Below are 14,135 nucleotides of genomic sequence, written 5' to 3'. Positions count from 1 at the left end.
CTTAATTCTCGGTATTTGCCAACCAGACATGACTCATTCCTGATCATTATTTTATTACCAGTTACGTAAATTAATGAAGGAATCAGTCCGTTTAGCGGACTGGGTGATGGAGGGCCCTACACGGCCAGGGCTCCATAAATGATTAACCGCGGTAATAAATGACGCCATGGAACCGCACCATTACGGTCCAAATAGCCCTCCTAACTTCCTTCTATTTTCTTCCTGTTCTGTTTTGTTTCAACCCAAACTCCCTCAGTCAATAATTGCGGCACAAAAATACATGTGCAAAGAAAATGTGTGGGTTTGTAGCTAAGAGAATATAAATAAAAAATAGAAAACCCCATCAGAATCTTCATTGACATAAGATGGAGCGGGAGGGGACACTTGGCCCTGACACAACGCCATCTTGCTCCATTTAGTTTAACGTTAAAAATGTCTTCTTAATACCCCCATTCAGCCTAATGAAGGGGACATCCTCTCTCTTCCCCGAGCAGAAGTCCTGTGTCTGTGGGAGAGGACTGATAGCGAGTAGACTTTGCCCCTGAGGCGACACACACACACACACACACACACACACACACACACACACACACACACACACACACACACACACACACACACACACACACACACACACACACACACACACACACACACACACACACACACACACACACACAGAGGCAGGCAGGCATTCACAGTCCAGGAAGAGGAGCTAGGCTTAATTCCCTGTCAGTCCGCAGGTAAGTAGGTGACTTTGTTAACGCATTATTAAAAACCTTTTTATTTATTCAAATATCGTGTGACAGTAGTGCCTAAAGTGATATTTAAATATGATAAGGATGGGGTATTTTGTAAGGGGAATGGTACTTTTAGTGTGCCGTTTCAGGTTCAATGTGTGAGATACTACAGGCGAGATTGAGAGAAGGTGTATTGCCTCAGAGAAGCTCACCGTGTTATGAGCAAAAGGTCATAGGTCGGATTTATTTGTTTCCAGTGCTTTCTCTGTGGAAAGTGAAGAGCCATTACTGGCTATGTTTGACTATTCTAATGCAAAGGCTTGATGTTGACGAGTTTGGCTGTTTGATTTTGAGTTGGCAGTGTATCTGACCACAGCATTGGTTAATTGATGGTGGACTATATAATAATAATAATAATAATAATAATACATTTAATTTAGAGGCGCCTTTCAAGACACCCAAGGTCACCTTACAGAGCATATAGTCATCATAGATTTTTTTTAAAAAAACAAGACATTGTGTAAAAATAAATAAACATAAGCAATAAGAAATAAATAAAACAAAAACAAGACAAAACAAAACAAAAAAAACAATCAAAACAGTGATCAGTTAGACGTTGTGTGCGAGTTTGAACAGGTGAGTTTTGAGTTGTGACTTGAAGGTTGTAATGGTGTCTGATTGTTTTATGTGTGGGGGGAGGGAGTTCCAGAGCCTGGGTGCTGAACAGCTGAATGACCGGGCACCCATTGTAGTGAGTCGTGGTGTGGGGATACATAGTAGTCCAGCAGAGGTTGAGCGGAGGGAGCGGGAGGGAGTGTATTCTTGGAGGAGGTCGCAGAGATAACTGGGTATAACTAATATAGCCGATCAAGTAATGAGATAAAACATTTCACGCGATGCTTTGACTATTTTGACTCTGTTGATGACATCTGCATGTCCTCAGTTCAATGGTGTACTTAAACCATGAAATACATTTTACAATATCTGCACACATAATACAGCTCTTTCCATGTGAACCTCAAGCCATGAAGACGCAACATAACTATCAGTGTTTCCTATCTGCCTTATCATCCGTCTTATATCTTCATTTACTGATTTGTCAATCCACAGTTAATCAAAGTCATATCCACAATGCGCGTCGCCCAAGGAAGATGCATCTTGTATAATAGAACAGTAAATAATACTGTGGTGTGGCTGTCATAATCTGTATTCATTGTAGCTCATGCGTTGAGCATCTTCCGCAAGGATTCTGTTGGAATGGAGCCCAAAGTGGACGGAGTTAGGAACGACTATGGGTTCAATCCACCGCCTTACAACGCAGGCTACGGTTCCGACAGGCCTTACCAAATTGGCTATGAGGTGAGTGATCTCGGAGGAGACGGCATAAGCCTGGGCAGGAAACCGAAAACAGAAAGGGGCGGAGTTTCACCTATTGAGAGAAACTCATTCAATCCAGTGGATGAGGCTTCCACAAGTGGGTTTCAATCAGTGTATAGAGTCTACTCGGTGTTCATCTGAAACCCTTACAGAAAATATTCTACAATTTAGGCCCGCTAAGACAAAAACCGGACTTTAACATTATTTTGGAGACATTTTATAAATGATTTACATATTTTGAATGCTTTCTGTACTCACTAATCGAAGGTTCCGGATAACCTGCATCACGGACCTCAATGGTCTACTTCGCACCAACAGATTCTTTCCCGACAGCAACATTTAGCCGAAAGTGAAACGCCTCATTCAGACAGATCTGAGCTGGTTTGCTATCAGAATTTAGATTAAAATGTCATTCGTAAGACCAGTGATTATTATATAGCCTATCTGAGAACAAATAGGGGAACAGGGGAAATTGTCTAAATATCCTCGCTTTAACAGAGACAAACACTGAAATGTTCAAAATAGAAACGCTTACAAATTGAGATTTATTGAGTTTGGTAATTGGTGATTAGTTCACACATTCCAATTTGAGTTCAGCTTTAGGGGAATTCAGAGCAATCCTGGGGTCGTAACCAGTGCCATCCCCTGTGTTCTTTGCCTAAACACATTCGTAATGCTGCCAAATTACTTCATGCTCTCACTAGGATTGATTCCATTTATTTCCTTTGATCTCATACATAAGTTACCACCACTCCCAATGAACCTGTAGAATCTTATGAATTCAATCCCAGACCATAATCACTCCAGGGATACTGATAAAATCAATAAAGAGAACGAGAGTGGTAGAGAGAGACAGAGATATAAAGAGAGGGAGAGGCTGGTTTGTAGTAGAATGGGTACAAATGTCAACTAGCATCAGTGTGTGTAGACCTACATGACCATTTGATTGTGAAGATAAGTTGGTTGCGTAATGACAAAAATGAAACCATTAATCAACGTACAACTAGTAAAAAAAAAAAAATATATATATATAAATTCTCAAATTGGAAAATACTAATTATAAAAAAACGAAGTATATATTTATATATATATAGTTATATATTATATGTGTCTGGTATGCATACGTTCACTGAATGTAAGACTGAACATGAGAGTAGCACCCCAGCAGAGAATCCTATCCTCCATACATTCATATTAACTCCGTTCCTACGGTGTTCCCCACGTCCTCCGCCCAGCATGGGGTCCGACCCCTGACCCCCTGACCCTAACGTCGCCCGCCTCACACAGCTCTGCTCCGCCCCCCCGTTCCCCAGGCGCAGGTGGAGGCGGGGAAGTCCGGCATCGCGGTGGTGTACCCCCCGGGGGGCTACGACAACACGGCGTATCCCCAGGGCCAGGCACCGTACGGGGGCATGCAGTCCCCCGACAGCCCCCCCGAGTACCGGGTGGAGGAGGAGGAGGGGGAGGAGGAGAACTGCTTCAGCGACGCGGGAGTGAGAAGAGGTGACGGAGGAGGAGGGGGGGGGGGGTTGAGGGGGGAGATGGTGATGGGTGCGGGGGGGGGGGGTAAACCGAGAGATTGCCGGGGTGGGGGGAGAGAGAGGGGGGGGGGGGTCTTTTAGTATGGGCAGCACGCATCCCTTAGTGTGTGACTGGACTACAGAAGCCAATGTTTACCCCTTCATTTGTGTGACTGTGTTTCCTCGAAATTGATTTGAAATTGAAAATGGTTCCCTGGCTCCCCCCCCCCCTATTCACTGGGCCTCCTTACCCATAAAGCTCATTTCATGAAGGGGGAAAAAAAAAGGCTGTGCAATAGGGCTTTCAATACATAGCTCAACACGTTTATGGTAATAAACTGCTGCCCTAAATGGACCGCGCGTCTCTCTTGCACCTGTTCTGTTTATCCCTTTTTCTCCATCTCTCGTGTGGCTCTCTTCTGTCTGAGTCACTCCTCCTCCTAGCCCACTCTTATCTTAGTATTAGTATTAATACAAGTATTACTATTATTACTATACATATTATTGTTAGTAATATTATTAGTAGTGTTAGTTTAATAATTATTAGTCGTAGTATTATTAGAAGTTTTGTTATTGGTATCAGTAATATTAGCATTAATAGAATTTGCATTAGTATTGGGCTGATGATCCGCTTTACGTGTCGACCTGTCCGGCTAGCCTGTCTGTCTGCCCAACTGTCTCTCTGCCCCCCTGTCTGTCTGTCTCCCTCATGTCTGTCTGACTCCCTCCTCGTCTGTCTGACCCCCCCCCATGTCTGTCTGACTCCCTCATGTCTGTCTGACTCCCTCCTCGTCTTTCTGACCCCCCCCCCATGTCTGTCTGACTCCCTCATGTCTGTCTGACTCCCTCATGTCTGTCTGACTCCCTCATGTCTGTCTGACTCCCTCATGTCTGTCTGACTCCCTCATGTCTGTCTGACTCCCTCATGTCTGTCTGACCCCCTCATGTCTGTCTGACTCCCTCATGTCTGTCTGACTCCCTCATGTCTGTCTGACTCCCTCCTCTCTGTCTGTCCTCCTGTCTGACTCCTGTCTCTCTCCCTCCAGGGTTCATACGGAAGGTGTACCTGACCTTGATGATTCAGCTCCTGGTTACCGTGGGGATCATCTGCGCTTTCCTCTACTGGTGAGTCATCCCCGCCAGAGGCACGGCCTCCGTTCTATCAGAGCGGAGAAGACCATCGTCCAATCAGGTGGCCATCAGCCCCTAACTAGCTTTGGATGGGGTTTTTTTCCGTTAAGTTTTAAGAGCACTATTCATCTGATTGCAGCCATTATGGTATGCAGTCATTTTTATTTGTGTCGTTATTTACGGCCATCGCGGTTCGCCAAAGTGCCTCGCTGGTTATTACTCAAACGCAACGGCAGTTGGCTACGGAGATTGATTCACTCTGGGTAATGGCTGTGACGGACTACTGGCCAATCGTAGGATGCAAAATAGTGGCATGAAATCATTGTGCTTGTTTGATATAAACAAATATATAAAACAGTTTCAAATGTGTCTCTCCTCATTGTGTTTCTGTAGGGACGCTCTCAGGCAGTTTACCTTGTCCACCTACTGGTTCTCCTTCTGCATGATGTAAGCAGTGCTCCTCCAATCAAATCCAATGTACCTGTGGGCCTGTCCACCCACAGCTAGCTTATGTGTGTGTGTGTGTGTGTGTGTGTGTGTGTGTGTGTGTGTGTGTGTATGTATATTTTGATGTGTGTGTGTGTATATACCTGTATTTTAAAGTGTGTGTGTTGTGCATGCACATGGGTATTTATGTGTGTGTTTGTGTGTGTATTCCATGTGTGTGTGCGTGTGTATGTACGTGTGTATTCATGTGTGTATGTATTCATGTATGTGTGTGTGTGTGTGTACATGTGTGTTGAAGGGCGGTGGTGCTAGTAATGATCTTCGTCTTCTCCTGCTGCGTTGGCATCCGTCGGCGGGTGCCCCTCAACTTCATCGCCCTGGGCCTGTTTGTAAGCCTTCCTCATCACACCTCCAGCCCCACACAGTGGAGGCTGTCCTGCTGCCCACCACTTCCCTGGCTCTCGCCTTTGTAGTGTTTGGTCCCTTTGTTTTTACTCACCATCATCGCCCTCTCCCTGATTCCCTGCCTGTCTGTTTCACTCTATTGCTATTGCTAATTTGTTCACATTCTCTCTCTCTCTCTCTACCTCTCAGACCATTGCCGAGGGTATGATGCTGGGGTCCCTAACAGTGTAAGTCTCCAGAGCTGTCATGTTCGCAGAGAAAGCAGCTAGGAAATAGAGGGACATTTAAATATGATTAGGAAGACATTACAGCTGGTATATGCTGATATGTCGTTGTTGATGATTTGGCAACGAAGTCAACAAAATATGAAACAAAACGTAGGAGTTCAACTGAACTCAATGCTACATTTTCTACTAGGGCTACTTCTTCAGCCAGGCTTCGATGAGCCTGGCTGTTTGATGCCTTCCGTCATCAATAATGCATTCCATATTATCATATTAATAGAAGATTGCCATAACTGATGCTTTTAGTGATATCAATTGAGCAACGGTGGATGTATAATGCAACGCATATCCAACGCGTGGTCTCTGGTTCCCTCACATGAAAGAGACTTGTGGATTCATAAAATAAACGAAAGAAACATTTATATTCCCCGGAGATTTTTATTTTTTTAGAGCTAGTGCTAGCTAGCTGTGGGTTAGTTCATGTGTGTGCGTGAGTAAAAGTGTGTGTCCTCATCTCTATCAATAGCTACTATGCAGCGGAAGCAGTTCTCTGGGCCATGGGGGCGACGGCCCTGGTGTCCTTCTCCCTCAGCGTGTTTGCCATGCAGTCCAAGGTAAGGCCCCGCTGCCCCCACCAATACTAAACCCAAGGTGAAGGAAAACTGAAAGTGAAACCGAAAGTGAAACCGAGCGTGAAACCCGCTTCGTGTTTGTGTTGCAGTCTGAAAAAGTGTTCAAAGCATCTGAATATTAGATCTTTGCAAACACACACTTCAACGGACAGTATTCCAGGTCTTTGATCTGTTGCTTTGTTTTGTTCTCTTGTGGGGTTACTGCAGTACGTCCCATAAGGCCAGGTAGTGCCGACTCGAGCACAGCTGCAATGCAGGGGCTCTCAAGCAAAGCTTCTGTTGTAGGTTTCAATGTAGACTTACAATGTTCCAGTAGCACTTCATAATTAGTCTGAACTTATCCTCTTTCTCATCTCCTGTGTGTTCTCCAGTGGGACTTCACCGCAGCCAGGGGCTCTCTGTGGGCCTTCGGCTGGACCCTGGTGTCTTTCGGATTGCTCTGCGCGATATTGAGATCCCAGGTAAATCTAGGGGCCAGACTTGATTTATCAGGATGTATCCATCTGCCCTCAGGAGAAAACTGCTGAGTTGTTTTCTCACACAAAGTGAGCAATAGAAACTATAACTATTGTTAGAAGCACTTCCGGTGTCATCATCACTCTCTCTTAAAGGGGACATATTATACCACCGGGTGTGAGTGTGATTAGCCTTACTAACCGTTTCGAAAATCTGTCCCATATGACATCAGTAGTTGGCATGTCCACCTAGATCTGTGCTGGATAGATGAGTAACGTTTACTTAAGTCCACTTGGTAGGCTGGTAGACTGATCTATCCAGCACAGAACTAGGTGGACACGCCCACTAGTGATGTCATATGGGGCATATTTCTAAACGGTTTGTAAGGCTATTCACGCTCACACCTGGTGGTATAATATGTCCCCTTTAAAGACGTCAAACAAGAGCTTCTGGGAGTATTTCGGCAACCGACAAAAAAACTTGCACAGGCATTAAAAAAATTCAAAAACCCAATTTCAAAAGATAAAATATCACTTCATAAATCCGTGTATGGTTCGTTCTTTGAATATTCAGATTTAAAACCAAATCAGAAAAACCAAATAACAGAGACGTTCTTTGGTTTTTCTGATTTGGTTTTGAAACGGAAAAAGGGCAAAAGGAATAAACAAATAAACGGCATTTAATTTGTGTTTGTGTTTTGTTTGTTGGTTTTTTAAACCCGAAACAGAAAAACAAAAATAGCCTAGATACATTTGTAGGCTACACCAGAAGGCAGAACGCAGCGAGTGAAGAAAAAGAGCCTACCACCTAAACCAGCAATAGACTGTCCAATTATATTTAGCCTTAGTTATGGCCGCACTTGAACCATATGGGGATTTTATTCGTGAACTATTTGACAATGGAAAGACACACGACGAGATAAGTAGCGCTCTAATGCAATCTGGTGCACCGAAGTGCTCCGTTATGACGGTGAGGAGGTTCTGTGTGGAGCACAACCTTCGAAGAAGAAATCTAGTTTCTTTCTTCTTCTATGTAGCCTATTGTACAATATGTAGGCTACTTGTCATTTAGATGTATTTGAATGTTTTATGACCAGCTAGGTTTCTTAGTAAACAGCCACCTGGAATATCATGGCGATCTACTCCACGGTCATATCGTCCACTCGCAGACTAATGTTGAATCCCATTCTAGGCCTTTTCCTAGTCGCCGGCTCCCACGGAAAACAATAAAGCTGGCCATTGTAGAATGCGAGACTCAATGGAAAGTTTGAAACGTCTTTATATGTATTTTTTAAAACCACGTGCCCTTTTCCCGGCATCCATTGTGGTTTTATCTAAATATCACACAAACAAAACAGGCAACTGGATTATTCAGTAGGCTATTCCCGTTTTGATTTAAAAAACAGAAAAATGCCGTTTATTTGTTTATTCCTTTTGCCCTTTTTCCGTTTCAATACCAAATCAGAAAAACCAATAAACGACTCTTATTTGTTTTTTCTGATTTTGTTTTAAATCGGAATATTCAAAGAACGAACCATACACGGATTTTCATAGTACCCAACTAGTGACTTATGGAATGGGATTTTATTGATGAACGCATTATTCAAGACTGTATTGCATGAGAACAGTCTGTAGCACTCAGATGGTTGGCTGATTAGAATCTCAGTGAAAATGGGTCCACTAGAAGAATATGGGTTACTGCCTCAAGTTCTATTTGGATACAACCAGAAATATGCTGTTGTTTTGAAGCTGTGCTCTTTTTCCTCTGTCTACCCAGTACCTCTACATTATGTACGCATGTATTGGAACCCTGCTCTTCTCCATAGTAAGTAGCACACAAAACACTAAACTAAACGGTTCAAGTGATTTCTACGAGATGCGTCTCGGATGTGACTGGGGGGAACCACAAAAGAGCAGCTTCAAGCCATGCAAAGAGGTTCAGCCAGAGGTCAGACATGCCGGTGAGTGTTAAGTATTGAAAAGGACACTCTTCAGCTCTTGTTGTTGCGTCGACTGCGCGTCGCCCGACGGCGGTGGTGAGCTTTCATCATCATCACCGCCCCCCCCCCCCCCCCCCCCCCCCGACCGTGTGCTGTTGGCCTCGACAGCGGATGTGGTGATCCAGGCTTTCGTTCTGCTGACCTGTGTGGTGACGCCCGCACGCAGAGCTCAACAAGCTGTCGACGGAAATCCACAAGTTGTTTATGGACGGCCAAATGTCAGCCTTCAATCCGTACTTCACCCTCTAGGCCTACTGGGTTTTATTTTTTCTGAAGCCGCGATGAAGTCACACACACTAAAACCTATTTCCTCCGGAATACATTAAGATTTACATTTAGGCCATTTTGCAGATCCAAAGTGACTTAATATGAATACATTTATCAGAAGAAGAGAAACAACAATATACCGCTGTCGGTCCAGTAAGGATGTCCATAGAACCAAGTGCCAAGCATTAACAATCTCTAGGTTAACCCAGTCCCTCTATACAACTGATAGCTAGGATAAGACTACAAATGGAATCCTTACCTGCGCGGGGATACTGCACCAGTTATGTAGAGCTGTCTTCCCCTGAATCCTTGTCTATGTCTCTCCCCGTGTGCCAGTACTTGGTGGTGGACACCCAGCAGATGGTGGGAGGGAAGAACCGGAAGTACTCGATCTCACCCGAGGAGTACATTTTCGCCGCCCTCAACCTGTACCTGGACATCATAACCTTGTTCCTGCTACTGCTGCAGCTCATCGGCCTGTCCCGCTGAGCCTCTGTCGAGACCTGGGTTTGAATGATGCGTGTTAAGTGAAGGCACGGCCATCTTTAATCAATCTCGCCGTAAACAGATTTAACCCAGTTTATCGCACTTTTGTGTTTAACAACGAGCAATGCACTGACGCTGGTTTTCCCTTCAATGGCACTTTTCCCTGTCCGTCGGGTTTAATGGTAGGGTTTCTTACGTGATTTGATGGTATGGCTTTAATGTGTTCTGCACTGAGGTGTCTGTCTTTCTATATATTAATTCCCAGGAACACTTATGGCTAATAGTTGGTTGAAAAGCTGGGTGTGGGAACAATTATTCAAAATGCATTACACGGTTGTCCAGAGGGGAAATGGATGTAAACATTGCATACTGTTCTTACAATTTGCTGTTATTATTGTCATGTGCAAAAACGGTTAGTGTCTGTTTGCCTGCGAAGCAGCCCTCCCCTTCCTCTACCCTTCTGTACATGGAAACCCTGCATCTGGGATTTCAATGCATTTTCCCAATACGATCCCTCCAAACTCAGATGGCCATCAATCCCTCACTCTCCAGAAATGTTGTGTCTCTCCCTGACTGACGGTTCTGTTGGACAGGTAGGCCTTTCCACCCAGATATCCCCCTGCTTAATTGCAGATATTTCTGCTTAGTTGGTTTTAAGGCTGCTCTTGGTAGAAGCAAAATGTATTCCGCTGCACTACAGCAGAACGGTTTGACTAAGGCTCATTAGCCAAAAAGGGGCTGTCCGCATTAGGGAACAGCTCTTTCCCCTGGAAGACAGCTGAGGGGCTCTTGAATTACCATTATGTGTATCACAGACTTTTAATGACTTTCTAATACAATTGCATAGGAGCTAAAGTGACATACCCTTACTTTAATGCAAATGTATGAGGATAGAAATATTCATCATCCGTTCCTATGTTAATTCTCGGAAAAAAAAACACCACCTTCAATAAAACTCAACTCATTTTATTGGCATCAGCACACTTTTTTTTTCCTTTCATATAAAGAGGGAATGTATCAAGTATAAACTATGAAAGTGCAAACGGCATCTCAAGGATTAGTTACTTTACAATAGAAAAATCTTAATGTGTTACAAAAAGTTTTGTCAGTTTTAAAATCATAATCACCTGAACAATCGGAAGTGCAATACACAGGAGAACACACAATCCTTAAGGAGGACTCGTGCCCTTTTACACACACACACAGTGGAGAAGAAATAGGAGTGGGGGGAACACTTTGCAACCGCACTCATTACCACACCGCACCGTCGTCGACTAATGACTCACCGCGTCGTAGCGCGCGCGTGCTATACATCTTCAAAGACGCGTTTCAAAGCCATCAACACATTAAGATCCACTGCTACGTTCGGCCCCCAGAACAAACACTCCATTAGCGGGGACTTCATTTCCAGATAACGAACCCTATTTACGCCCCTCGGCTGTGACACATCTACTGTACATGGGAGCAAATTACACCGTTTCAGCTCGCGAACCGTTTCGACTCGCTGCGTTGCGTTGTTTTTTTCGTCTCAGACGCGGCGCCTGGTCTTTGCTTCGACATAAATTGCTGCTTTGAAGGGTGTTCCTTCATCTTGTGGTGGAGGCGATAGGTAGTCAATTGTCGCAGTGCTCTTGTTCACCGAGTCAACCCGCTTGAGTTTACGCATCAAGTCTTTACTTTCACGTCTACTTCCAAAATAACCCAGGTCAACCATTTCAGATCAGCACAAAAAGCCGAGGGGAGACATAAACCAAGCCATAATGTATACTTCAATATAAACATTATGTACTTCCTTAATAAAAAACAATGAACTCTCGTCACCAGGGATCCAATTAAGTATTTCCAGAAAGGCCGTTAAAATATCAAGTCATTTAAATTAGATATATTTTGTTGGGGCACATACATTGCCAAGTGTGAGGGAAGTCAAATTTAAGGTGAACATTACTTATTTTATACACCGTTTTATACTATATATATTATAAATTATATATTTCTATATGGTTTGTGAATACTGCTCAGTAACACTCTTAAGAAGAGCGTCAACAGAATAATAATTATAATATTAAGTTTCGATATAGGAAGGCACTGTGAGAGAATGCGTCGGAAACCGTTCTTCTGAAGGCTCCAGATGTTACTTGGAATTGGCTCAGCTAAAGCTTTAGCCGGGCACCATGTTGCTGAGGACAAATACAAATGACTCAGGCCTGATTAACTAAGTCACAGAGCTCAAGGTCACCCACTACATACCATCTCAGTGGCTTGGTTACAATGGATCTCTTCTGCCAGTGAAGCCGTGTGAGATTGCTGCAGATTCAGAACATACAGTACATTCTTTCTTTAGTTCACAATAAGCAAGATTGCAATTCCTTTTTGAGCCATTTCTTTCAAAATAAGGACATGTACTAAATAAGTATACACTTATAATTCCATTGAATGAAACCGTAGGCGACTTGTTGTCTTAGCAGCTCACCTACTATTTATAGTAGAAATTGCGCTATGGATAATATTGATGTATAGTTACTTCAAAGACAACCCCCTTTTAACATCTTAAAGGATGCACTCATAATAATAATAATGATAATAATCGTATCTGAAAGACTGGGCTCTCAAACCGAGATCCCATTTCATGACTCTGTTTGTCGGGTCAACAAAAATGCAAAGAGGCACAATTTGCTTTGAATAATCCACTTGGTGACGACAAACTGCACTCTTGCTAGTCAGTGTTTGGCACCCATTTACCGGAAGGCTGATAAGGAGAGGAGTGAATAGCGTTACACAGACGGCGAGATACCGAGTCAAATAACATGTAAATAGATCTCCGCGCTCTAATTAAGTTTCAAACTCATCCCGAGAACTACAGTAGGCTTTTACTCCAGTGGAAGAAAAAAAAAGAAGGTAACAGAAGACGTAGAAATATTCTTACGTCACTCTAGCACAGAATCCAGAGACGCGACTCATTTACACAAGCACTCAATCGACGTTACATTAACACGTGGCCTCGAAACTCTATTGGTTCAGTTATTGGTTCAGTGAGTGCTTACCGCCCACCACCCACCCAGACAGATAGCACTGAGTAGCGGGCTGCCCAATCACGCCCATGACAGGAACCGATGGGTCTAGCAGAAGGTGAGTGCAAGCCACTAATTCCACCGCAGCCAACCTCTGTGAACTACCGCTAGGAGAACTACGACTCATGAAGATGAGAAGGGACTCAGAAGATGGCGACCTGTAACACATTCCCCAGTCTTAGTCCCCGACCCTGTCAACCCGCCAACACCTACTCTACCACCTACTGCCTTCCTTTCCTCTATTTCCACCTGCTTATTTATCCGGGCCTTCTCCACATAACTAGTCCTCCTCTTCCTCTCGCGACCTCCTCCTCCTCCTCCGTGGGTCACACGGTGTGGATCTGCTCCTCCCACTCCGAGGAGCTGCTGCTGGCCAGCGGGTCGGAGGTCGAGGAGCACTGCGGCGTGTCCACGTGGCACGTCCTGTCCCTGCCCGCGTCCGTCACGTCGAAGGTCTCCCCCGACGACGACGTCTCCCGCCCCTTCAGGTCCAGCTGGGTGGGCCTCTCCACGGCGGCGGTTACCGTGGCGATGGCGGCGGCGGCGGCGGCAGGGGCAGTGGCGTCCCTCTCGGAGTGTGTCTGTCTCCCGGGAACGCCGCCGCGAACCCCCCGCCGCTCCTCCCCTTCCCGGAGCTTGGCGTCGTCCGAGAGGGGGGCGGAGGCTGTCCTCTTCACCTCCAGGTACCCTTCCCCTCCCCCTCTTCCTCCTCCTCCTCCTCCAGCGGCGTGGGGAAGGAGCGCGTCCACGTCCGTGTCGGAGGAGGCGGAGGACTCCAGCGCCACGCCGGGCCGGTCGACGTCGTGGAACCACGCCATGATGTTGCCCAGCAGGTTGGCGTTCGCCGCCTCCGCCGCCGCCGCCGAGGACGGGTCGTGGCTGCCGCAGGTGGTGGAGTCCAGGGTGTCGCTGGACAGGGAGAAGAGGCCCGTAGACGAGCCTCCACATCCACCGCCGCCGCCCCCACGGGAGGCCGCGGGGAAGGGCAGCGAGCCGCTGAAACGCCGCTGCTGTGGCGGATGCTGGTGGTGGTGGTGGTGGTGGTGGTGGTGGTGCTGGCTGGAGGACACCGCCACGGCAGAGTACTGGCTGGGGCTGATGTCGACGCTGGCCAGCTCCAGCAGCTCCGAGCTGCTGAGGGAGGACCGGGGGAGGACCTCCAGGCCCCGGGCGCTCTGCTCCAGCCGGGAGGGCAGCGAGGTGCCGATGGCCCCCAGGGAGGCCTCGTGGGCCGGGGCCGGCGGGTTGGCCCAGCCCCCTGGCATGGCAGAGTCCTGGAGGGACAGCTGGATGGCCAGCAGGATGTTGGGGTCCTCGTCGTCCAAGGAGCCGTGGTCCTGCGGCCGACGACAGCAGTGGGAGTTATGAGACACACAGACTGAA

At 46.0% G+C, this 14,135-nt stretch overlaps 2 protein-coding genes across 4 annotated transcripts in view; one reads left to right on the top strand and one right to left on the bottom strand.

The window, feature by feature from the left end:
• The first annotated feature begins 586 nt into the window (after positions 1-586).
• On the top strand, positions 587-10,653 carry zgc:110410 (LFG_like domain-containing protein). Its single transcript, XM_030370080.1, has 11 exons — positions 587-743; positions 1,960-2,099; positions 3,431-3,620; positions 4,684-4,762; positions 5,162-5,215; positions 5,514-5,604; positions 5,810-5,847; positions 6,371-6,458; positions 6,848-6,937; positions 8,709-8,756; positions 9,535-10,653. The coding sequence occupies exons 2-11, from the start codon at positions 1,998-2,000 to the stop codon at positions 9,685-9,687; spliced, it is 933 nt and encodes a 310-aa protein (XP_030225940.1). The 5' UTR covers positions 587-743; positions 1,960-1,997; the 3' UTR covers positions 9,688-10,653.
• Positions 10,635-14,135, bottom strand: part of ankib1b (ankyrin repeat and IBR domain containing 1b) — a 44,668-nt gene continuing 41,167 nt past the window's right edge. For all 3 annotated transcript variants that reach the window (XM_030370074.1, XM_030370073.1, XM_030370075.1), the window contains one exon: positions 10,635-14,089. In XM_030370074.1, the coding sequence (XP_030225934.1) occupies positions 13,079-14,089 (1,011 nt within the window). In that variant the 3' untranslated portion in view covers positions 10,635-13,078. The remainder of the gene's footprint in view (positions 14,090-14,135) is intronic.

The sequence above is a fragment of the Gadus morhua genome, chromosome 11 (assembly GCF_902167405.1).
Source record: "Gadus morhua chromosome 11, gadMor3.0, whole genome shotgun sequence".
Taxonomy (NCBI): domain Eukaryota; kingdom Metazoa; phylum Chordata; class Actinopteri; order Gadiformes; family Gadidae; genus Gadus; species Gadus morhua.
This window is presented reverse-complemented; position numbering and strand designations above follow the sequence as displayed.